The sequence below is a fragment of the Phoxinus phoxinus genome (assembly GCF_949152265.1).
Source record: "Phoxinus phoxinus genome assembly, chromosome: 10".
Lineage (NCBI taxonomy): Eukaryota > Metazoa > Chordata > Actinopteri > Cypriniformes > Leuciscidae > Phoxinus > Phoxinus phoxinus.
Genome location: NC_136885.1, coordinates 34,134,499 through 34,158,994, shown reverse-complemented (window position 1 = coordinate 34,158,994; position 24,496 = coordinate 34,134,499). Strand labels below are relative to the sequence as shown.

The window sequence follows — 24,496 nt, the reverse complement described above, 5'->3', positions numbered from 1 at the left end:
TTGAAACAACAATAGTACACAGTATACAACAGAAAGTGAATTATATTTGTAAAAAGCAAGCTTGTTTGCATATTTGTTTGCATATTTTTATTCAGTAGAAATGACACATGAAGAGATGAAGAAAAATAGCCTAGGCCACAGCTATAAGCTTATGTTATCTGTTCTTGAACAAAATAAAGAACAACTGAATAATTACATATTTATATGCAAAACAACACTAATATAAGCATCAAAAATGTTTAAATTCATAAAAAGAACACACATTTAAATCTTTACATGCAAACAAAAATGCAAAAAAGTATTCTCCTTATTAAAGAATTCAAGGTGTGAACATAAAAAGAAAAAAATATCAATAAAATTGTACAGATTTTTTTTATTAATTTTTTTAATTTTATAGTGTCAGAAGAAAAGTTAATAAAATGTATTTTGTTAGCATTCACTGAACTTTTCAGCAATTTATTCATACAGTGAAGTTTATGCAGAACAGATTTGTTTTTAACCTGTTTTTATGTTCAAGAAAAATGTTAAAACATTCATTTGGCTTAAAATCTGATTGGTTGAAAATGTAAAAGTTTTTATCCAGCCAAAAAAGTGAATATGACAAATATAATCTCAGGTACTGATTATGTGCTTTATTTAATGTTGAAAGGGTCTGAAAATGTGAGTTTGAACATTATTTAGCAGGAAAGCAAAAATGGATAATTTACCTTAGATATTGAAAATAAATGAAAGGAAACAAGTACATTCAAACTGTGAACTGTGAACTAACAAATGACAAAATTGTATCATTCATTTATTTTTAATAATGTTAAAAAGTTATAATATTTATGAATTTGATTATGTAGCCTACTTATGTCCATACAGTGAGATTACAAAGATACCACATAAATATTATAACTTTTTAATATTATTAAAAATAAATAAATGATAAAAAAGAAAGAAAACATGGTGCCCATACTTCACCAGGAAGACTACCAAGGACAACCAGCTTTACTAGAAAGTCCAAGTTGAGGGCACGTTGAACACAAATAGATGCAAACGTAATATTATAATACAAGTCGATAGAGTGCAGTAGGATTGCGAAAAAAATCCATTGATTTTCTCCATAGGGAAATTGATTTTAAACAACCTTTAAAGACAGACCTGCTGTGAGATACAAGGTTGTTAATCAGTGACATATGAAACCATCCATTCACATTATTTCAGCATATTTAAATAATTGTGTTTAACAGCTACACTGGTGGTGAAAAACTACATTACCCATGATGCTTTACAGAAAAATACACCAATCAGAGTCGCAGCAAGCAAATGGTGCCAAACGAGCAGTACATACAATATATACATATTTTGCATTTTATTTTGCTTTAACAAATACATTTTTTTTAAATCCCTATGGAAAGCATGAATGTAAAAAAATACTTCCGGAAGTATAAAAAATGGGAGGGTACTAATGCACTCTATAGTGATAGTAGTCCATGATACAGGTCCATTAAGCTGATGCCATACTTCAGAATTACAGACAATTGCTTTGGACTGATCAGCATGTGCTGACATCGCTTGACTGCAGTCAGAAGAAAAAACAGAAAAATACTGGCCCATATGGTGCTCTTCTTCAGTAGATACCTCTAAGATTGAATCTCATATTCATTGCATTCATGCAATCTAGCTTATGTTGTTAGAGGGAGCTGTCGGTCGTGCTCTGAGTTTTCTCCTCAGCTCTCGTACAGTTCAAGAGAGGGCAGTAGAGAATCGAGCGGCAACAGGGCATGAACGTCCGCTTCGTCAACTCCTGCCAGACGTTCTTAAATGTTCCTCTGAGTGCCGACGACGAGAAGTAGAATATGAAAGGATCGAGGCATGCATTAAACGTGCTGGTGAGCAGAGCGTGCACCCGCCAGGGTGGGCTGTAGTTGTCCACGTATCCAACCACATGTGAGATGTTGTAAGGCATGAAACAGATAATGAAGACCAGAAGCGTTCCCAATGCCATCCCGATGGCTCTATATCTCCTCTTAGCGTTGATGCTGGGCAGATTGGAGAGGATGTGGATGAATCGGATGTAGCAGAAGCAGCAGATGAGGAACGGCGCGCAGAAGAGCACTGCAAAAAGCTCCATGCGAACCGGCAGGAGGATCTTGAGCTGTTCGACGCTGAATTCTTCATAACAGGTGTTACGCTTGGATGGATCAGTGAAGTTGGGGTTCGAATGGTCGTGGTATTGCATGATGTAGACGATGCTACAGTGCGCCATGGAAACCACCCAGAAAATGACGCTTGCTATCATGGCATTTCGAGGATTGCGTTTCAGCTTGTATTTAATGGGGAAAGCTACACCCAGGTATCGCTCCACGCTGATGGCCGTCAGGTGGAAGGTGCTGTTGTAGATGGTGGAGTAGAAGATAAATCCCGACAGCGGGCAGAGGAAGTACGGCATCGTCCATTTCATGTTGGCCGCCTCCACCATGCGAAACGGCAGGAAAAAGAGGAAGATCAGATCAGAGATGGTTAAACTGAGTAACAGCACGTCCATCGGGGTTGAGCGCTGGCGCACCTTCTGGAAAAAGGTGTACAAAGCCAAAATGTTGGCGGGAAGGCCTGTGATCAACGTGAATCCGTAGACCGCTAACACCAGGTTACTGAGATCCACCGTCCACGCCATCGTCACTGTAGATGCCAAGTATGCAAACCTGTATGAGAAAAAAAGAGATTTACTTCAAGATAAGCATTTTCTATTTTCAAAGCATTTTAATAATTTTGCACGGAAATTTTTTTTTGCGCGGTCACAAGAAACTATTGCGCGTTCTCGAGAAACTACTAAGTGCTCTTGAGAACCTATTGAGTGCTCACGAGAAACTATTGAGTGCTCACGAGAAACTATTGAGTGCTCACGAGAAACTATTGAGTGTTCACGAGAAACTATTGAGTGCTCACGAGAAACTATTGAGTGCTCACGAGAAACTATTGAGTGTTCACGAGAAACTATTGAGTGCTCACGAGAAACTATTGAGTGCTCACGAGAAACTATTGAGTGCTCGCGAGAAACTATTGAGTGCTCACGAGAAACTATTGAGTGCTCACGAGAAACTATTGAGTGCTCGCGAGAAACTATTGAGTGCTCACGAGAAACTATTGAGTGCTCACGAGAAACTATTGAGTGCTCGCGAGAAACTATTGAGTGTTCACGAGAAACTATTGAGTGTTCACGAGAAACTATTGAGTGTTCACGAGAAACTATTGAGTGCTCACGAGAAACTATTGAGTGTTTGCAAGAAACTATTGAGTGTTCACGAGAAACTATTGAGTGTTCACGAGAAACTATTGAGTGTTCACGAGAAACTATTGAGTGTTTGCAAGAAACTATTGAGTGTCCACGAGAAACTATTGAGTGTTCACGAGAAACTATTGAGTGCTCACGAGAAACTATTGAGTGTTCACGAGAAACTATTGAGTGTTTGCAAGAAACTATTGAGTGTTCACGAGAAACTATTGAGTGCTCACGAGAAACTATTGAGTGTTTGCAAGAAACTATTGAGTGTTCACGAGAAACTATTGAGTGCTCACGAGAAACTATTGAGTGTTTGCAAGAAACTATTGAGTGTTCACGAGAAACTATTGAGTGTTCGCAAGAAACTATTGAGTGTTCACGAGAAACTATTGAGTGTTCACGAGAAACTATTGAGTGTTCACAAGAAACTATTGAGTGTTCACGAGAAACTATTGAGTGTTCACGAAAAACTATTGAGTGCTCACGAGAAACTATTGAGTGTTCACGAGAAACTATTGAGTGTTCACGAGAAACTATTGAGTGTTCACGAGAAACTATTGAGTGTTCACGAGAAACTATTGAGTGCTCACGAGAAACTATTGAGTGTTCACGAGAAACTATTGAGTGTTCACGAGAAACTATTGAGTGTTCACGAGAAACTATTGAGTGCTCACGAGAAACTATTGAGTGTTTGCAAGAAACTATTGAGTGTTCACGAGAAACTATTGAGTGCTCACGAGAAACTATTGAGTGTTTGCAAGAAACTATTGAGTGTTCACGAGAAACTATTGAGTGTTCAAGAGAAACTATTGAGTGTTCAAGAGAAACTATTGAGTGCTCACGAGAAACTATTGAGTGCTCACGAGAAACTATTGAGTGATCACGAGAAACTATTGAGTGTTTGCAAGAAACTATTGAATGTTCAAGAGAAACTATTGAGTGATCACGAGAAACTAATGAGTGTTCAAGAGAAACTATTGAGTGTTCACGAGAAACTATTGAGTGTTCAACAGAAACTATTGAGTGTTCACGAGAAACTATTGAGTGTTCAAGAGAAACTATTGAGTGTTCAAGAGAACTATTGAGTGTTCAAGATAAACTATTGAGTGTTCACGAGAAACTAATGAGTGTTCACGAGAAACTATTGAGTGTTCACGAGAAACTATTGAGTGCTCACGAGAAACTATTGAGTGTTTGCAAGAAACTATTGAGTGTTCACGAGAAACTATTGATTGTTCACGAGAAACTATTGAGTGTTTGCAAGAAACTATTGAGTGTTCACGAGAAACTATTGAGTGTTCACGAGAAACTATTGAGTGCTCACGAGAAACTATTGAGTGTTTGCAAGAAACTATTGAGTGTTCACGAGAAACTATTGAGTGTTCAAGAGAAACTATTGAGTGTTCAAGAGAAACTATTGAGTGCTCACGAGAAACTATTGAGTGTTCACGAGAAACTATTGAGTGTTCACGAGAAACTATTGAGTGTTCACGAGAAACTATTGAGTGTTCACGAGAAACTATTGAGTGTTCACGAGAAACTATTGAGTGCTCACGAGAAACTATTGAGTGTTTGCAAGAAACTATTGAGTGTTCACGAGAAACTATTGAGTGTTCACGAGAAACTATTGAGTGTTTGCAAGAAACTATTGAGTGTTCACGAGAAACTATTGAGTGCTCACGAGAAACTATTGAGTGTTTGCAAGAAACTATTGAGTGTTCACGAGAAACTATTGAGTGCTCACGAGAAACTATTGAGTGTTTGCAAGAAACTATTGAGTGTTCACGAGAAACTATTGAGTGTTCGCAAGAAACTATTGAGTGTTCACGAGAAACTATTGAGTGTTCACAAGAAACTATTGAGTGTTCACAAGAAACTATTGAGTGCTCACGAGAAACTATTGAGTGTTTGCAAGAAACTATTGAGTGTTCACGAGAAACTATTGAGTGCTCACGAGAAACTATTGAGTGTTTGCAAGAAACTATTGAGTGTTCACGAGAAACTATTGAGTGTTCGCAAGAAACTATTGAGTGTTCACGAGAAACTATTGAGTGTTCACGAGAAACTATTGAGTGCTCACGAGAAACTATTGAGTGTTCACGAGAAACTATTGAGTGTTCACGAGAAACTATTGAGTGTTCACGAGAAACTATTGAGTGTTCACGAGAAACTATTGAGTGCTCACGAGAAACTATTGAGTGTTCACGAGAAACTATTGAGTGTTCACGAGAAACTATTGAGTGTTCACGAGAAACTATTGAGTGCTCACGAGAAACTATTGAGTGTTCACGAGAAACTATTGAGTGTTTGCAAGAAACTATTGAGTGTTCACGAGAAACTATTGAGTGTTCACGAGAAACTATTGAGTGTTCACGAGAAACTATTGAGTGTTCAAGAGAAACTATTGAGTGTTCACGAGAAACTATTGAGTGTTCAAGAGAAACTATTGAGTGTTCACGAGAAACTATTGAGTGTTCAAGAGAAACTATTGAGTGTTCAAGAGAAACTATTGAGTGCAAACACTATTGAGTGTTCACGAGAAACTATTGAGTGTTCAAGAGAAACTATTGAGTGTTCAAGAGAAACTATTGAGTGCTCACGAGAAACTATTGAGTGCTCACGAGAAACTATTGAGTGATCACGAGAAACTATTGAGTGTTTGCAAGAAACTATTGAGTGTTCAAGAGAAACTATTGAGTGTTTGCAAGAAACTATTGAGTGTTCACGAGAAACTATTGAGTGTTTGCAAGAAACTATTGAGTGTTCACGAGAAACTATTGAGTGCTCACGAGAAACTATTGAGTGTTTGCAAGAAACTATTGAGTGTTCACGAGAAACTATTGAGTGCTCACGAGAAACTATTGAGTGTTTGCAAGAAACTATTGAGTGTTCACGAGAAACTATTGAGTGTTCGCAAGAAACTATTGAGTGTTCACGAGAAACTATTGAGTGTTCACGAGAAACTATTGAGTGTTCACAAGAAACTATTGAGTGTTCACGAGAAACTATTGAGTGTTCACGAAAAACTATTGAGTGCTCACGAGAAACTATTGAGTGTTCACGAGAAACTATTGAGTGTTCACGAGAAACTATTGAGTGTTCACGAGAAACTATTGAGTGTTCACGAGAAACTATTGAGTGCTCACGAGAAACTATTGAGTGTTCACGAGAAACTATTGAGTGTTCACGAGAAACTATTGAGTGTTCACGAGAAACTATTGAGTGCTCACGAGAAACTATTGAGTGTTTGCAAGAAACTATTGAGTGTTCACGAGAAACTATTGAGTGCTCACAAGAAACTATTGAGTGTTTGCAAGAAACTATTGAGTGTTCACGAGAAACTATTGAGTGTTCAAGAGAAACTATTGAGTGTTCAAGAGAAACTATTGAGTGCTCACGAGAAACTATTGAGTGCTCACGAGAAACTATTGAGTGATCACGAGAAACTATTGAGTGTTTGCAAGAAACTATTGAATGTTCAAGAGAAACTATTGAGTGATCACGAGAAACTAATGAGTGTTCAAGAGAAACTATTGAGTGTTCACGAGAAACTATTGAGTGTTCAACAGAAACTATTGAGTGTTCACGAGAAACTATTGAGTGTTCAAGAGAAACTATTGAGTGTTCAAGAGAACTATTGAGTGTTCAAGATAAACTATTGAGTGTTCACGAGAAACTAATGAGTGTTCACGAGAAACTATTGAGTGTTCACGAGAAACTATTGAGTGCTCACGAGAAACTATTGAGTGTTTGCAAGAAACTATTGAGTGTTCACGAGAAACTATTGATTGTTCACGAGAAACTATTGAGTGTTTGCAAGAAACTATTGAGTGTTCACGAGAAACTATTGAGTGTTCACGAGAAACTATTGAGTGCTCACGAGAAACTATTGAGTGTTTGCAAGAAACTATTGAGTGTTCACGAGAAACTATTGAGTGTTCAAGAGAAACTATTGAGTGTTCAAGAGAAACTATTGAGTGCTCACGAGAAACTATTGAGTGTTCACGAGAAACTATTGAGTGTTCACGAGAAACTATTGAGTGTTCACGAGAAACTATTGAGTGTTCACGAGAAACTATTGAGTGTTCACGAGAAACTATTGAGTGCTCACGAGAAACTATTGAGTGTTTGCAAGAAACTATTGAGTGTTCACGAGAAACTATTGAGTGTTCACGAGAAACTATTGAGTGTTTGCAAGAAACTATTGAGTGTTCACGAGAAACTATTGAGTGCTCACGAGAAACTATTGAGTGTTTGCAAGAAACTATTGAGTGTTCACGAGAAACTATTGAGTGCTCACGAGAAACTATTGAGTGTTTGCAAGAAACTATTGAGTGTTCACGAGAAACTATTGAGTGTTCGCAAGAAACTATTGAGTGTTCACGAGAAACTATTGAGTGTTCACAAGAAACTATTGAGTGTTCACAAGAAACTATTGAGTGCTCACGAGAAACTATTGAGTGTTTGCAAGAAACTATTGAGTGTTCACGAGAAACTATTGAGTGCTCACGAGAAACTATTGAGTGTTTGCAAGAAACTATTGAGTGTTCACGAGAAACTATTGAGTGTTCGCAAGAAACTATTGAGTGTTCACGAGAAACTATTGAGTGTTCACGAGAAACTATTGAGTGCTCACGAGAAACTATTGAGTGTTCACGAGAAACTATTGAGTGTTCACGAGAAACTATTGAGTGTTCACGAGAAACTATTGAGTGTTCACGAGAAACTATTGAGTGCTCACGAGAAACTATTGAGTGTTCACGAGAAACTATTGAGTGTTCACGAGAAACTATTGAGTGTTCACGAGAAACTATTGAGTGCTCACGAGAAACTATTGAGTGTTCACGAGAAACTATTGAGTGTTTGCAAGAAACTATTGAGTGTTCACGAGAAACTATTGAGTGTTCACGAGAAACTATTGAGTGTTCACGAGAAACTATTGAGTGTTCAAGAGAAACTATTGAGTGTTCACGAGAAACTATTGAGTGTTCAAGAGAAACTATTGAGTGTTCACGAGAAACTATTGAGTGTTCAAGAGAAACTATTGAGTGTTCAAGAGAAACTATTGAGTGCAAACACTATTGAGTGTTCACGAGAAACTATTGAGTGTTCAAGAGAAACTATTGAGTGTTCAAGAGAAACTATTGAGTGCTCACGAGAAACTATTGAGTGCTCACGAGAAACTATTGAGTGATCACGAGAAACTATTGAGTGTTTGCAAAAAACTATTGAGTGTTCAAGAGAAACTATTGAGTGTTTGCAAGAAACTATTGAGTGTTCACGAGAAACTATTGAGTGTTTGCAAGAAACTATTGAGTGTTCACGAGAAACTATTGAGTGCTCACGAGAAACTATTGAGTGTTTGCAAGAAACTATTGAGTGTTCACGAGAAACTATTGAGTGCTCACGAGAAACTATTGAGTGTTCACAAGAAACTATTGAGTGTTCACGAGAAACTATTGAGTGTTCACGAAAAACTATTGAGTGCTCACGAGAAACTATTGAGTGTTCACGAGAAACTATTGAGTGTTCACGAGAAACTATTGAGTGTTCACGAGAAACTATTGAGTGTTCACGAGAAACTATTGAGTGCTCACGAGAAACTATTGAGTGTTCACGAGAAACTATTGAGTGTTCACGAGAAACTATTGAGTGTTCACGAGAAACTATTGAGTGTTCACGAGAAACTATTGAGTGCTCACGAGAAACTATTGAGTGTTTGCAAGAAACTATTGAGTGTTCACGAGAAACTATTGAGTGCTCACGAGAAACTATTGAGTGTTTGCAAGAAACTATTGAGTGTTCACGAGAAACTATTGAGTGTTCAAGAGAAACTATTGAGTGTTCAAGAGAAACTATTGAGTGCTCACGAGAAACTATTGAGTGCTCACGAGAAACTATTGAGTGATCACGAGAAACTATTGAGTGTTTGCAAGAAACTATTGAATGTTCAAGAGAAACTATTGAGTGATCACGAGAAACTAATGAGTGTTCAAGAGAAACTATTGAGTGTTCACGAGAAACTATTGAGTGTTCAAGAGAAACTATTGAGTGTTCAAGAGAAACTATTGAGTGTTCAAGAGAAACTATTGAGTGTTCACGAGAAACTAATGAGTGTTCACGAGAAACTATTGAGTGTTCACGAGAAACTATTGAGTGCTCACGAGAAACTATTGAGTGTTTGCAAGAAACTATTGAGTGTTCACGAGAAACTATTGAGTGTTCACGAGAAACTATTGAGTTTTCACGAGAAACTATTGAGTGTTTGCAAGAAACTATTGAGTGTTCACGAGAAACTATTGAGTGCTCACGAGAAACTATTGAGTGTTTGCAAGAAACTATTGAGTGTTCACGAGAAACTATTGAGTGTTCGCAAGAAACTATTGAGTGTTCACGAGAAACTATTGAGTGTTCACGAGAAACTATTGAGTGTTCACAAGAAACTATTGAGTGTTCACGAGAAACTATTGAGTGTTCACGAGAAACTATTGAGTGCTCACGAGAAACTATTGAGTGTTCACGAGAAACTATTGAGTGTTCACGAGAAACTATTGAGTGTTCACGAGAAACTATTGAGTGTTCACGAGAAACTATTGAGTGCTCACGAGAAACTATTGAGTGTTCACGAGAAACTATTGAGTGTTCACGAGAAACTATTGAGTGTTCACGAGAAACTATTGAGTGCTCACGAGAAACTATTGAGTGTTTGCAAGAAACTATTGAGTGTTCACGAGAAACTATTGAGTGTTCACGAGAAACTATTGAGTGCTCACGAGAAACTATTGAGTGCTCACGAGAAACTATTGAGTGTTTGCAAGAAACTATTGAGTGTTCACGAGAAACTATTGAGTGTTCAAGAGAAACTATTGAGTGTTCAAGAGAAACTATTGAGTGCTCACGAGAAACTATTGAGTGCTCACGAGAAACTATTGAGTGCTCACGAGAAACTATTGAGTGATCACGAGAAACTATTGAGTGTTTGCAAGAAACTATTGAGTGTTCAAGAGAAACTATTGAGTGATCACGAGAAACTAATGAGTGTTCAAGAGAAACTATTGAGTGTTCACGAGAAACTATTGAGTGTTCAAGAGAAACTATTGAGTGTTTGCAAGAAACTATTGAGTGTTTGCAAGAAACTTGAGTGTTCACGAGAAACTAATGAGTGTTCACGAGAAACTATTGAGTGTTCACGAGAAACTATTGAGTGCTCACGAGAAACTATTGAGTGTTTGCAAGAAACTATTGAGTGTTCACGAGAAACTATTGAGTGTTCACGAGAAACTATTGAGTTTTCACGAGAAACTATTGAGTGTTTGCAAGAAACTATTGAGTGTTCACGAGAAACTATTGAGTGCTCACGAGAAACTATTGAGTGTTTGCAAGAAACTATTGAGTGTTCACGAGAAACTATTGAGTGCTCAAGAGAAACTATTGAGTGTTTGCAAGAAACTATTGAGTGTTCACGAGAAACTATTGAGTGTTCGCAAGAAACTATTGAGTGTTCGCGAGAAACTATTGAGTGTTCACGAGAAACTATTGAGTGTTCGCAAGAAACTATTGAGTGTTCGCGAGAAACTATTGAGTGTTCACGAGAAACTATTGAGTGTTCACAAGAAACTATTGAGTGTTCACGAGAAACTATTGAGTGTTCACGAGAAACTATTGAGTGCTCACGAGAAACTATTGAGTGTTCACGAGAAACTATTGAGTGTTCACGAGAAACTATTGAGTGTTCACGAGAAACTATTGAGTGCTCACGAGAAACTATTGAGTGTTCACGAGAAACTATTGAGTGTTTGCAAGAAACTATTGAGTGTTCACGAGAAACTATTGAGTGTTCACGAGAAACTATTGAGTGTTCACGAGAAACTATTGAGTGTTCAAGAGAAACTATTGAGTGTTCACGAGAAACTATTGAGTGTTCAAGAGAAACTATTGAGTGTTCACGAGAAACTATTGAGTGTTCAAGAGAAACTATTGAGTGTTCAAGAGAAACTATTGAGTGCAAACACTATTGAGTGTTCACGAGAAACTATTGAGTGTTCAAGAGAAACTATTGAGTGTTCAAGAGAAACTATTGAGTGCTCACGAGAAACTATTGAGTGCTCACGAGAAACTATTGAGTGATCACGAGAAACTATTGAGTGTTTGCAAGAAACTATTGAGTGTTCAAGAGAAACTATTGAGTGTTTGCAAGAAACTATTGAGTGTTCACGAGAAACTATTGAGTGTTTGCAAGAAACTATTGAGTGTTCACGAGAAACTATTGAGTGCTCACGAGAAACTATTGAGTGTTTGCAAGAAACTATTGAGTGTTCACGAGAAACTATTGAGTGCTCACGAGAAACTATTGAGTGTTTGCAAGAAACTATTGAGTGTTCACGAGAAACTATTGAGTGTTCGCAAGAAACTATTAAGTGTTCACGAGAAACTATTGAGTGTTCACGAGAAACTATTGAGTGTTCACAAGAAACTATTGAGTGTTCACGAGAAACTATTGAGTGTTCACGAAAAACTATTGAGTGCTCACGAGAAACTATTGAGTGTTCACGAGAAACTATTGAGTGTTCACGAGAAACTATTGAGTGTTCACGAGAAACTATTGAGTGTTCACGAGAAACTATTGAGTGCTCACGAGAAACTATTGAGTGTTCACGAGAAACTATTGAGTGTTCACGAGAAACTATTGAGTGTTCACGAGAAACTATTGAGTGTTCACGAGAAACTATTGAGTGCTCACGAGAAACTATTGAGTGTTTGCAAGAAACTATTGAGTGTTCACGAGAAACTATTGAGTGCTCACGAGAAACTATTGAGTGTTTGCAAGAAACTATTGAGTGTTCACGAGAAACTATTGAGTGTTCAAGAGAAACTATTGAGTGTTCAAGAGAAACTATTGAGTGCTCACGAGAAACTATTGAGTGCTCACGAGAAACTATTGAGTGATCACGAGAAACTATTGAGTGTTTGCAAGAAACTATTGAATGTTCAAGAGAAACTATTGAGTGATCACGAGAAACTAATGAGTGTTCAAGAGAAACTATTGAGTGTTCACGAGAAACTATTGAGTGTTCAAGAGAAACTATTGAGTGTTCAAGAGAAACTATTGAGTGTTCAAGAGAAACTATTGAGTGTTCACGAGAAACTAATGAGTGTTCACGAGAAACTATTGAGTGTTCACGAGAAACTATTGAGTGCTCACGAGAAACTATTGAGTGTTTGCAAGAAACTATTGAGTGTTCACGAGAAACTATTGAGTGTTCACGAGAAACTATTGAGTTTTCACGAGAAACTATTGAGTGTTTGCAAGAAACTATTGAGTGTTCACGAGAAACTATTGAGTGCTCACGAGAAACTATTGAGTGTTTGCAAGAAACTATTGAGTGTTCACGAGAAACTATTGAGTGTTCGCAAGAAACTATTGAGTGTTCACGAGAAACTATTGAGTGTTCACGAGAAACTATTGAGTGTTCACAAGAAACTATTGAGTGTTCACGAGAAACTATTGAGTGTTCACGAGAAACTATTGAGTGCTCACGAGAAACTATTGAGTGTTCACGAGAAACTATTGAGTGTTCACGAGAAACTATTGAGTGTTCACGAGAAACTATTGAGTGTTCACGAGAAACTATTGAGTGCTCACGAGAAACTATTGAGTGTTCACGAGAAACTATTGAGTGTTCACGAGAAACTATTGAGTGTTCACGAGAAACTATTGAGTGCTCACGAGAAACTATTGAGTGTTTGCAAGAAACTATTGAGTGTTCACGAGAAACTATTGAGTGTTCACGAGAAACTATTGAGTGCTCACGAGAAACTATTGAGTGCTCACGAGAAACTATTGAGTGTTTGCAAGAAACTATTGAGTGTTCACGAGAAACTATTGAGTGTTCAAGAGAAACTATTGAGTGTTCAAGAGAAACTATTGAGTGCTCACGAGAAACTATTGAGTGCTCACGAGAAACTATTGAGTGCTCACGAGAAACTATTGAGTGATCACGAGAAACTATTGAGTGTTTGCAAGAAACTATTGAGTGTTCAAGAGAAACTATTGAGTGATCACGAGAAACTAATGAGTGTTCAAGAGAAACTATTGAGTGTTCACGAGAAACTATTGAGTGTTCAAGAGAAACTATTGAGTGTTTGCAAGAAACTATTGAGTGTTTGCAAGAAACTTGAGTGTTCACGAGAAACTAATGAGTGTTCACGAGAAACTATTGAGTGTTCACGAGAAACTATTGAGTGCTCACGAGAAACTATTGAGTGTTTGCAAGAAACTATTGAGTGTTCACGAGAAACTATTGAGTGTTCACGAGAAACTATTGAGTTTTCACGAGAAACTATTGAGTGTTTGCAAGAAACTATTGAGTGTTCACGAGAAACTATTGAGTGCTCACGAGAAACTATTGAGTGTTTGCAAGAAACTATTGAGTGTTCACGAGAAACTATTGAGTGCTCAAGAGAAACTATTGAGTGTTTGCAAGAAACTATTGAGTGTTCACGAGAAACTATTGAGTGTTCGCAAGAAACTATTGAGTGTTCGCGAGAAACTATTGAGTGTTCACGAGAAACTATTGAGTGTTCGCAAGAAACTATTGAGTGTTCGCGAGAAACTATTGAGTGTTCACGAGAAACTATTGAGTGTTCACAAGAAACTATTGAGTGTTCACGAGAAACTATTGAGTGTTCACGAGAAACTATTGAGTGCTCACGAGAAACTATTGAGTGCTCACGAGAAACTATTGAGTGTTCACGAGAAACTATTGAGTGTTCACGAGAAACTATTGAGTGCTCACGAGAAACTATTGAGTGTTCACGAGAAACTATTGAGTGTTCACGAGAAACTATTGAGTGTTCACGAGAAACTATTGAGTGTTCACGAGAAACTATTGAGGGCTCACGAGAAACTATTGAGGGCTCACGAGAAACTATTGAGTGTTCACGAGAAACTATTGAGTGTTCACGAGAAACTATTGAGTGTTCACGAGAAACTATTGAGTGTTCACGAGAAACTATTGAGTGCTCACGAGAAACTATTGAGTGTTCACGAGAAACTATTGAGTGTTCACGAGAAACTATTGAGTGTTCACGAGAAACTATTGAGTGTTCACGAGAAACTATTGAGTGTTCACGAGAAACTATTGAGTGTTCACGAGAAACTATTGAGTGTTCACGAGAAACTATTGAGTGTTCACGAGAAACTATTGAGTGTTCACGAGAAACTATTGAGGGCTCACGAGAAACTATTGAGTGTTCACGAGAAACTATTGAGTGTTCACGAGAAACTATTGAGTGTTCACGAGAAACTATTGTGCGTTCTCGAGAAACTATTGCGTGCTCTCGAGAAACTATTGCGCGCTCTTAGGAAACTATTGAGTGTTCACGAGAAACTATTGCGTGCTCATGAGAAACTATTGCGTGATCACGAGAAACTATTGATTGTTCACGAGAAACTATTGAGTGCTCACGAGAAACTATTGAGTGCTCACGAGAAACTATTGAGTGCTCACGAGAAACTAATGAGTGTTCACGAGAAACTATTGAGTGTTCACGAGAAACTATTGAGTGTTCACGAGAAACTATTGAGTGTTCACAAGAAACTATTGAGTGCACTTGAGAAACTATTGCGCGTTCTCGAGAAACTACTGCGCATTGTCTTGTCGATAAACTATTGCGCGCTCTTTATTGCGCGTTCTCGAGAAACTATTGCGTGCTCACGAGAACCTATATTGTGTGCTCCTTCTCAGACAAGTTAATGCACATTGTTTTTGAAGAAGCAAGCTTTGTTTATCCAACTGTCAGCTAATAACAGCTAATAAAAACATTAGGGTAGTTAAAGATAAGGTCATTTATTAATGCCAAAATAAAATACAGTACAAAACATATGAGTCTGATTAAACCAACTGTGTGTGACACATTCAGTGTGCAGTACTGGCTCAGGGGTAAAATTTTAACTAGGTAAGGCAGCACAGGAAATGCATCATGGAACCTCTAGTAGACATATAAGATGGTGTTGGATAAAAAGAAATGAGTAATAAGGTTATTCTGGTCATTGTCAATCAATAAATTAGCATTTACAGTAAATGTTTGGTGAATATGTCTTCTTTCAAAATAACAGAAATATTAAACAGCCATACATTAAGTATAAATACTTTAACATTAGGGCTGCATGATACATTGAAATAAAATTGCAGGGCAACATGGCAAAATACTGTACTATAAAATACAATTATTTATTTATAAATACTTTTTTTTAACAATACATTAATATTATTACAATCAGTGTTGCGCGTTATGTCATCAGATTAGTCCTACCTTTTTCAAGTATCTAATAAAGTAAACATAACTTTTAAATTTACAACAAAGTTACCTTTTCAAATAAGTAACACAAGTTACTTTGTTTCCTATTTATTGACTGACATCTCTTCCGTGCTTATGTTGAGAAGAATCGTGAGTAAGTGCAGAAGTGTTGTGTGCGCTGGTGAACATGATGCTTATTGTACTACTAAACTAAAGTGAGCAGTCATTAACTAATCTCACTTGCACAAAGACCTTTCAGGTCTTCAGATCATCAGAATGAATAAAAACAGTGAAATGCAAACTCCGATTATTACGCAAACCTGTGATAATTAAACAGGCCTATGTATGTAATCTTATTTTATTAACCAATGTCTTTGCTGCAGACCTTCGATGATCCAATTAAACCTTTCTGTTTAAACCAAATAATTCTAGAATTATTAATTATTTCCAAATAGAGTTATTAAATGAATCTGAAAAAAGCCGCAAATATACCTCCTGCATGTCATTTTATATCATGCAGATACAATTTACAGGTCTAATTTAATGTAGTTGTGAAGGTATAAGTGATATTATTATTAACCTAACTCTAACTTCCACACTAAACCTAAAAAAAAAAAAATCTAACAATTTTGAAAGTCATAATTAAGATGTGATCATAGCGGTGTTAAGTTGATTTTGGACAGGAAAAAATGGACACGGGCAATATAATGTTTGTGTTAGCCTTCGAAAATTATTTCTGTTGATTAAAATTCAGAAGTATCATGGTACCATTTTTCAGGTGGTTAATGACAAACTACAATCTCAAACAACACAAAACGGAAGAAACAAAATTAATGTCATACCTTAATACAGTCCAATACCACAGACACAGAAGTGACAATGTCCCCTTCTCACTCACATAATGCTTCTTATAATAAGGTCTTTATGACACACACACATATATAATGACACAACAGGAAAGAAGCAATACTTCCTGTTTTACTCCAAGCAAGTGTAATCATTATACACTCACATTTGCTTATTCAAATATCAGAAATACAGTAATAAAGTAATAATGAAAGCTGCAGTCCGTAGTTTTTCCTCATTGTCGCCCTCTCTGTTCGAAATCTGCAATTGCAGTTATTTGCGGAGTTATCAACTTTACGTGGGTCGTGCCTCGGCATGGCACAGCGCGGATGAATCCAATGTTTTGAGGAGAATGTGTGGCTGTCAGTCGTCGCGCCGGTGTGGATACTGGCATTCACAATCACAGATTATACTTTTTGGAAGTATGACCAACATAAGAATTTTCACCGGAAAATGTAATCTGAACAAGTGACATCCACTTTTGTTCTGACCAACTAAGGGGGAAAAAGCATTGCAATAAATTGTGCTGATTAAATCTAACGATCACTTATCATATCACGTCAAACCGTCCAAATTATAATTTGTTCTCAAATTGTTATTGTTAACGACATCAGCATTGCGTGACTACATTTAATGCCCCTCCAATACTTATCCTTGTTTTCTTGTTTTCGCATGGGCCGGTTGCAGTCATTTCTTTTCTGTAGCCTCTCCGAAGACTTTTACGTTTTACATCGGGTGAATCTCCAGTTGTCACTGGTTATTGTCGTTTGCACCTTTCTGGATTCGCCATCAAATTGATAAGTTTAATTATATTAAGTGCTGTGAGAAAAGGCTATAATCTCCACCTCAAACATCCTCACACGCAATATAGCCGACAAGCCGAGACTCTTCTTATGTGTACAGGCTAGCCGAGACTCGTCTTTCTGTGTACAGATGTGACTAGCCGAGACTCTTCTTTATGTTTACAGATGTGACTAGCCGAGACTCTTCTTTATGTGTACAGATGTGACTAGCCGAGACTCTTCTTTATGTGTACAGATGTGACTAGCCGAGACTCTTCTTTATGTGTACAGATGTGACTAGCCGAGACTCTTCTTTATGTGTACAGATGTGACTAGCCGAGACTCTTCTTTATGTGTACAGATGTGACTAGCCGAGACTCGTCTTTATGTTTACAGATGTGACGTAATGACGCAAAGACATGCTTGAATTTCCCGCGGAAATCCACCAGTACCACTGGATTAAAAAACATTATTACAAGCTTACCGTTTTGAACACTTGCTGGTTATGTACCAGCTCAAAAATTTATTTTGGATAATTTTTAACCCAAAAAAGTTACGGATTGCAGCTTTAATAATAATGTACTATAAAAAATGAGTATGTAGACCTTATGCATCAGAGAAACCAGCTCGCAGGCATCTTTAGAGTATCGTCTCTGAACATTTTTGTGGTATATCTGTAAAAAAATTTGGCATCGCAGTCCAAGAGTAATTAGCTGGTGAAGTGGATGTACTTATATGTAGAGTTAATGAAAGTTATCATGAGCATTGCAATGTTTGAAGCGGATCTCATTTCATATGCCAGTAGAAGATTTTAAAACGAGTGGTTAATTAAATCCGTAAGATCTCACCTCTTCATGCTGTGGAAATACAACCCGGAAAACGAGCGGGACTACATGAGATATATATGTATGCAAGTGTGTAAATTCAATGTTTTCTGTTGTTTTGAGTGTTGTTGGTTGGGTTGCTATGCTGTTGCTAAAGTGTTTTGATTGGTTGTTTACTCGCAAAGTAGTGAAGAGTGTCTCTATGATGCACCAAAGTTTAATGCTAGAGACAGTATTTATGCCTATGGTATTATTTTAGACTATTTTTAGATTTAATTTATCTGCCAAACTAATATATAACAATAAAAGATGTCTGAAGTTCTCAAATATGACTGTGCAGTTCCCTAATGAAAGCGTTTGAGACGTGATGGGACACTCTTTACACATTTCCTCTTTTGCAAAACTCAGGATTTGACAATAGAGGACAACTTGGGATTGTGCAATACTGTACAATGAAATATTTAACATTTTCCATATATATATATCTTGAATTTTCACTTTTAAAAATAAACGTCTAACCAGATTTTTTCCCCAGATCTCCTAGAGATTATGCTGGTGTTTTGAATTGTGTGCTTGACCTCAAAGTGAAGCGATTCACATTCAAGTTCATGTCAAAGAAACAGGTCATTATTTACTTACCATAATGTCGTTCCAAACCCATACAACGCTTCTGTGTAAAACTAAAGAAAGAGTTTGGCTGAATGTCTACACTCTTCGGTACAATGAAATGAGGATTGAATCTAGACAACAAAACACCATAAACGAACCTCGTACTCTACATTCCAAGGTATATCTCATATAGCCTAATTTAGCTTTATGTGAGGAACAGTTCAACTTCAAATTATTCCTGCCATCCAATCTCATTCCTGCATGCACATATTCAAATTGTGCAAGTGTGAAGATTTTTGTTCCTTGCACTTGTGTTATTTTAAATAAAACTGAAATAAATTATAAATTAAAAAAAAAAAATTTAACCTATAAAAATACAATTATTACAACTTGAAATTAGAAAATATAAAAACAAAAGCCAATGCAAATTTTAATAAATAAAATAGAAATAATACTAAAATTCTTAAAGAAAAAAAAACTGTGGTGTAAAGGGTATGTATGGATAAATAATATCCATTATTATCCTGTCACGATCATGATTTATTATTATTATTATTATTATTTTATTACATTTTAACTATACGCATGTAACATATACTTTACCATGTAACAGAAAACAAAAACAAAAACCAACAAAAAAATAAACAAAAAATAAAACAACAACAAAATAGCTTCTCAGTATATTGATATTCAGTATAATTATATTCATTACCACCTCTTTTCTTAGTCTTCTATCAACATCTCTCCAACCCCCACCACGTTTTAAAGGGGTGGTGTAATGCCCTTTTTTACTAAATGTAAAATAAGTCTCTGTTGTCCCCAGAGTGTGTATGTGAAGTTTAAGCTCAAAATACCCCTCAGATTTTTTTTTTTTACAGCATGTCTGTAAAAACGCGTTGTTTCGTATGTGTACCTTTAAATACAAATAAACTGCTGGTCCAGGCCCAGAGGGCGGAGCTTCACTTCCGTGTGTGTGTGTGTGTGTGTGTGTGTGTGTGTGTGTGTGTGTGTGTGTGTGTGTGTGTGTGTGTGTGTGTGTGTGTGTGTGTGTGTGTGTGTGTGTGTGTGTGTGTGTGTGTGTGTGTGTGTGTGTGTGTGAACAACTGGCATGCAGGGGATGTGAAATAAGCATCTGTCATCCAGATAATCAATGGAGATATTCTTCTGATGGACAACCATATGTGGAAATGTTTATCTGTGTCTTAACCAATCAGAATCATTCAACCTGGCATGATGACGTATAGCTAAGTGACCAGAGTAGAGTATAATTGCTGTTGTTTTGTGAATGTACGGCATGAGATATTTTCACACATGAATTGGCTCCTCTGAGTTCAGAGCTTAAATTTATTGAAAGTCTGTGGGATGTGCTGGAGGAGACTTTACAGAGTGATGGACTCTTGCATTGTCAGTACAAGATATTGACCAAAAAATTATGCACTTCTTGGTGGAAATAACATCACAACATGTATTGACAATGCAAGAGTCGCGTACGCACTTCCTGTTTCTTCCTGGTTGTTTAAAGGGTAACTCAAGCAAAAAAGAAATAAAAATGGTGTCATCATTTACAATTACAGTCTTATATTCAGTCATTTTAGAGATTTTTAAATGTTTATAAATACAATTAGTGACATGAATATTCTCACAGTGTCCAATAGGAAAATTCAACTGCAGTACCACCGTTCAGCCTGAAGAGGGCAGCACTCAGACGTTTTTACCCATATATTGTAGAATTAAAACACTTGCCAAATGTCAAAACATTTCCTGGAATCAATGAACAGCACTAATAAAGCCCCAGTCTTACAGATCAAAACTAAAACAAGTTGTTTCAGGGTTTAGATACTTTAAGAAATGAAAAGCTACACACTCCATCAATTAGGTTTAGAAGATGTTACCAAACATATAACATGCTAGAGAAATGATAATCACTGCAATAATGATCCAATCATAGACTCTAACATTTGCCTATTTAAATCCAAACAGTAACAGTAACTTTTTTTTTTTTTGCCAGGCAGATACAATAATATAAGTGTATAATACTATAATAGGTGATTTACGTTTTAATGATACAATATAATAAAACAATATATGATATAGCCTAACATAACAACATATAGGTCTAGGCTAATATAATATTCCAGTATGACTTATGTTTTAATGCTGTGAAAATGAATGTTTTTACAATACATTTATATAATATAATGTAATATAATATAATAATGCAGTTTTATTAAACCAACAATGTCTTCATTTATTTTTTCCAACACAATGCTTCAATTCTTTTAACACAAGGTTTATATATATATATATATATATATATATATATATATATATATATATATATATATATATATATTTTTTTTTTTATATATATATATTTTTTTTTTATATATACTTTATTTAGATGGTCCACTTTGACATTGTATAAGCTGACATGTAGTTGCTGCAAAGTTACTTTTAGTCTGTCTGGGAAGCATCAAAATAAAGTGTTAGCAGATATTAAACAGACAGTCTTCTAATACTCTGACTGCTTTTTGACATGGAGTTGGAAAATGACTTATAGTTATTCAAGTGGACCATCATAATTAAGTGTTTGGAGCTTGATTCCCATGTATGATTTATTGCACGAGAAAGAGCATGTCTTCAAAATGTCTTCTTTTGTATTCAACAGAAGAAATTAAAATCCCCACAGGTTTGAAATATCATAATTTTCATCGCCAATCCTGCAAACTCCCACAGAACTTCTCTGAAGGGAAGTATTGAGAAAGACATCCAGAAGAAGCACTTCATGTCACGCAGACTATAGAAAAAGCCACGAGAGCCTCTTCAGAAACGAAGGTGAAGGTGAGAGGAAGTTACATGCTCATCATGTCTGAACATCTGCCTGCCGTTTAATCAGAGATGGTGGCAATCAGCACCGCCTCCTCTGACATTTCACAGATCCGCTCTGTCCCGTAAACTGCTGAGAGATGAATCGTGATAATTAGACTGTCCTGTTCTGCATCTCGCCCTATAATTACCCGGAGATCTGCTGTGTCTGTGAATGAACAGGACCATGTTTATCAAAAGACACGTCTGAATGGCATTTACCTGCGGACAGGGTTGACTGCTGATTGATCCCATGATGATTGTGCATCAGCAAAACCAGGACATCACCAATACTGTGCAATGACCGTCTCATTAGGCATGTTTGTATTTTTAGTGATGTTTGCTCAAGTTGAAAATCAGGATTACTGATTTAAACAAGCACAATTTCAGTAAGAAAATGTTACTACTTTTTTTTTTTTTTTTTAAGGGGATAGGTCACCTAAAGATGAAAATTAATGAATTTATTTCCTCTGCTGAACACAAAAGATGATATTTTAAGAAATGACAGTATAACCAAACGACTTCCATAGTATTTTTTCCCACCCGATGCAGTCAAGGGGGTCCATAAACTTTTTGGTAATCCATATTGTTCAAAATATCTTCTTTTTTGTTCAGCAGAGGAAAGAAACTCATACAGGTTAGGGTGAGTAGGCCTAAATGATGACATAATTTTTATTTTTTAAGGGTGAACTGTCCCTTTAAGGCATGTCCAAACCAAGAACGACACCTAAGATAACATCATATCATCTTTACCCTAAGATAATATCATACACATGCATCATATTGTTCTGTTTATTATAAATATGCGCCACTTTTAATGATCAAGCTCGAGGACGGATTCTGATTGGCTCAATGTTTTCATCTTTCATCAGCAGGAAAAAAATTCCAAGGATATATTTCCTCTGTGCCCTTATTGTTATTACCTATAGTTGTGGTGTGTGGACATGGCCAAACAATTGTTAATTGTAAAATAATCGCCTAATAATAAATATTAACACTACTTTAGTGCTGCAGGGACCAAGATCTTCTCATCTGAGCTGCCTCATTGGTCTGTCACACCGCTCGTCAACGGCTAAATATTTGAGATGACCAATCAAATCAAAGTAGGCGGGCTTTATGTACTCGATGTCCCGACGGTCCAGTTTAACGGTCATAAAGTGCTAAATGTAAGTGGCTAAACTAAACATTTCATATTTGACAGCTGGTGTAGGATAGAAATGTTAAACGACCGACAAAGATATTGAGGTAAACTAATAAACTTTTGTCTAATTTCGCCATTTTGATTTGAAAATAGGCCTTACCGTGATATAATGTAACGTTAGCCTAATAATTGTCAATGTGAGGGGGGCAATAACGTTAACGTAACGTACACATTAACGGAGCCGTTTTCATCAGATTAGGATTCAGATTAATTATGATTGTGTAGGCCTACATATTGCGAATGAATTTGATTAACTTATTTGTTGCGTTTGAATCCTTCAGTAAACTTGTCTAAGAAAATTATTAAAACCTATAACGTTAGGCTAAATATCAGTTGACCCTATGTTTACTTTCTTTACTGGCACAGAAGAAAATGAAAAGACTGTCAGTCAAAGTTCAGCTGTAGGAGGGGAGGAGACGATGCAAGATGAGGAGACTGAGAGAAAAAGAAAGAGTGAAGGAGATGAGGAGAGAGCAGGTATTGACATAATGCTTACTGACATTGTTTTAATGCTATTTCTTCCCATATTTGTATTCATTTATTGATCTTCAAATGTCTTGAAATGCACATATCCCAAATCAAAAAGTTATCTGGGGAGCCCCCAAACCCCCTTCAAATTTGGGACCTTGTGATTATAAAACCCTTCCTACGGCCCTGGTTGTGGACTCTGCTATTTTACATTTAGAATGATTTTTTAAAAACTACATCGTTATTGCTAAGGCTCGTTCACACCAAGAATGTTAACTATAAAGATAACTATAACAATAAGTATATTAGCATCCGCACGACAATGTTCTGTTTATTCTAAGCACATGCTGCCACTTTAATTGCTCAAGCCATTTAAAGCAGGATGGATTCTGATGTATTTAGTGACTCAATGTTTTTATCGTTCATCAGCTGATTAAAAAAAAAAGTTCTGAAACTGATTCCAAGCGATATCGTTCCTCTATGCAGTTATCGTTATAGTTGTAGTGTGGAGTGTAGACTCATGTTCTTTTACATTTAATGATGTTTAAAACTATGTCTTTGTTATAGTTGAGGGCTGTTCAAAACAATGCTAACTATTAGTTACCATGCCTGCATTAAAGCCGATAGTACACCCTCGCAACCGCTTGGAAAGCTTTAGCAATCCACAACCAAGAAACATCTTAACAAGCACCCATTGCAACTGCATAGTGATGTTCTTGCAACCACTCAAAACAACATAGCAACTGCTTAGCAAATACCACCTTATATGTCTTAGCAACCTGCCTAATAATAAACACCCTTAATAGTTCCCGAGCAACATATTATTAGCAATCTGCCAGGTGGCAGCACATTTGGCTTGGGAAAGCACCACTCTTTGCAACTTCAGAAAATGATCCTATCTAGTTCATGTTTTACAAAAAAACAAAAAAACATTGTTTCCTTTATCTAGTGATGAGTAGATATGCCATTGAACTCATGACACAATATTACATCTACTGTAAAAGATGCATATCTACTAACCCTAAACTCTAGTGGTCTGAATGCAAAGTGTCAAAAATTCATCTAGTATTGTGTGGTAAATGTAAAGGTTTCTTGAACTATTTTATCTTATATATGGCACCATCTTGTGGCCTCTTTTGATTTATATCAGAAGGTTAAAAAAAAACATGCAAATTTTCTATGCATACTTGCCCCCCCAAAAAATTAAATTGTTGGTATTTCCAAACCCACACGACCTTCTTTCTTCTGTAGAACACAACATATATTTTTAAGAACATCCAAACAACATTGACATCCAAAGATAAAACATCTGAGGATAAAGGTAATGAACTTACTT

General features: G+C 36.5%; 1 protein-coding gene across 4 annotated transcripts; it reads right to left on the bottom strand.

Annotated features, from left to right (window-relative positions):
* Positions 1-79: 79 nt before the first annotated feature.
* LOC307005656 (free fatty acid receptor 2) lies at positions 80-18,725 on the bottom strand. Of its 4 annotated transcripts, XM_079626025.1 has the most exons (3): positions 18,042-18,173; positions 17,799-17,867; positions 583-2,687 (listed from the first exon to the last, which is right to left on the bottom strand). In XM_079626025.1, the coding sequence occupies exon 3, from the start codon at positions 2,657-2,659 to the stop codon at positions 1,676-1,678; it is 984 nt and encodes a 327-aa protein (XP_079482151.1). In that variant the 5' UTR covers positions 2,660-2,687; positions 17,799-17,867; positions 18,042-18,173; the 3' UTR covers positions 583-1,675. The 4 variants fall into 4 exon arrangements, with proteins under 4 accessions (XP_079482150.1, XP_079482151.1, XP_079482152.1 ...); XM_079626024.1 differs by lacking the exons at positions 17,799-17,867; positions 18,042-18,173 and adding an exon at positions 16,408-16,457 and having other exon boundaries at positions 80-2,687; XM_079626026.1 differs by lacking the exons at positions 17,799-17,867; positions 18,042-18,173 and adding an exon at positions 18,657-18,725.
* Positions 18,726-24,496: the final 5,771 nt, after the last annotated feature.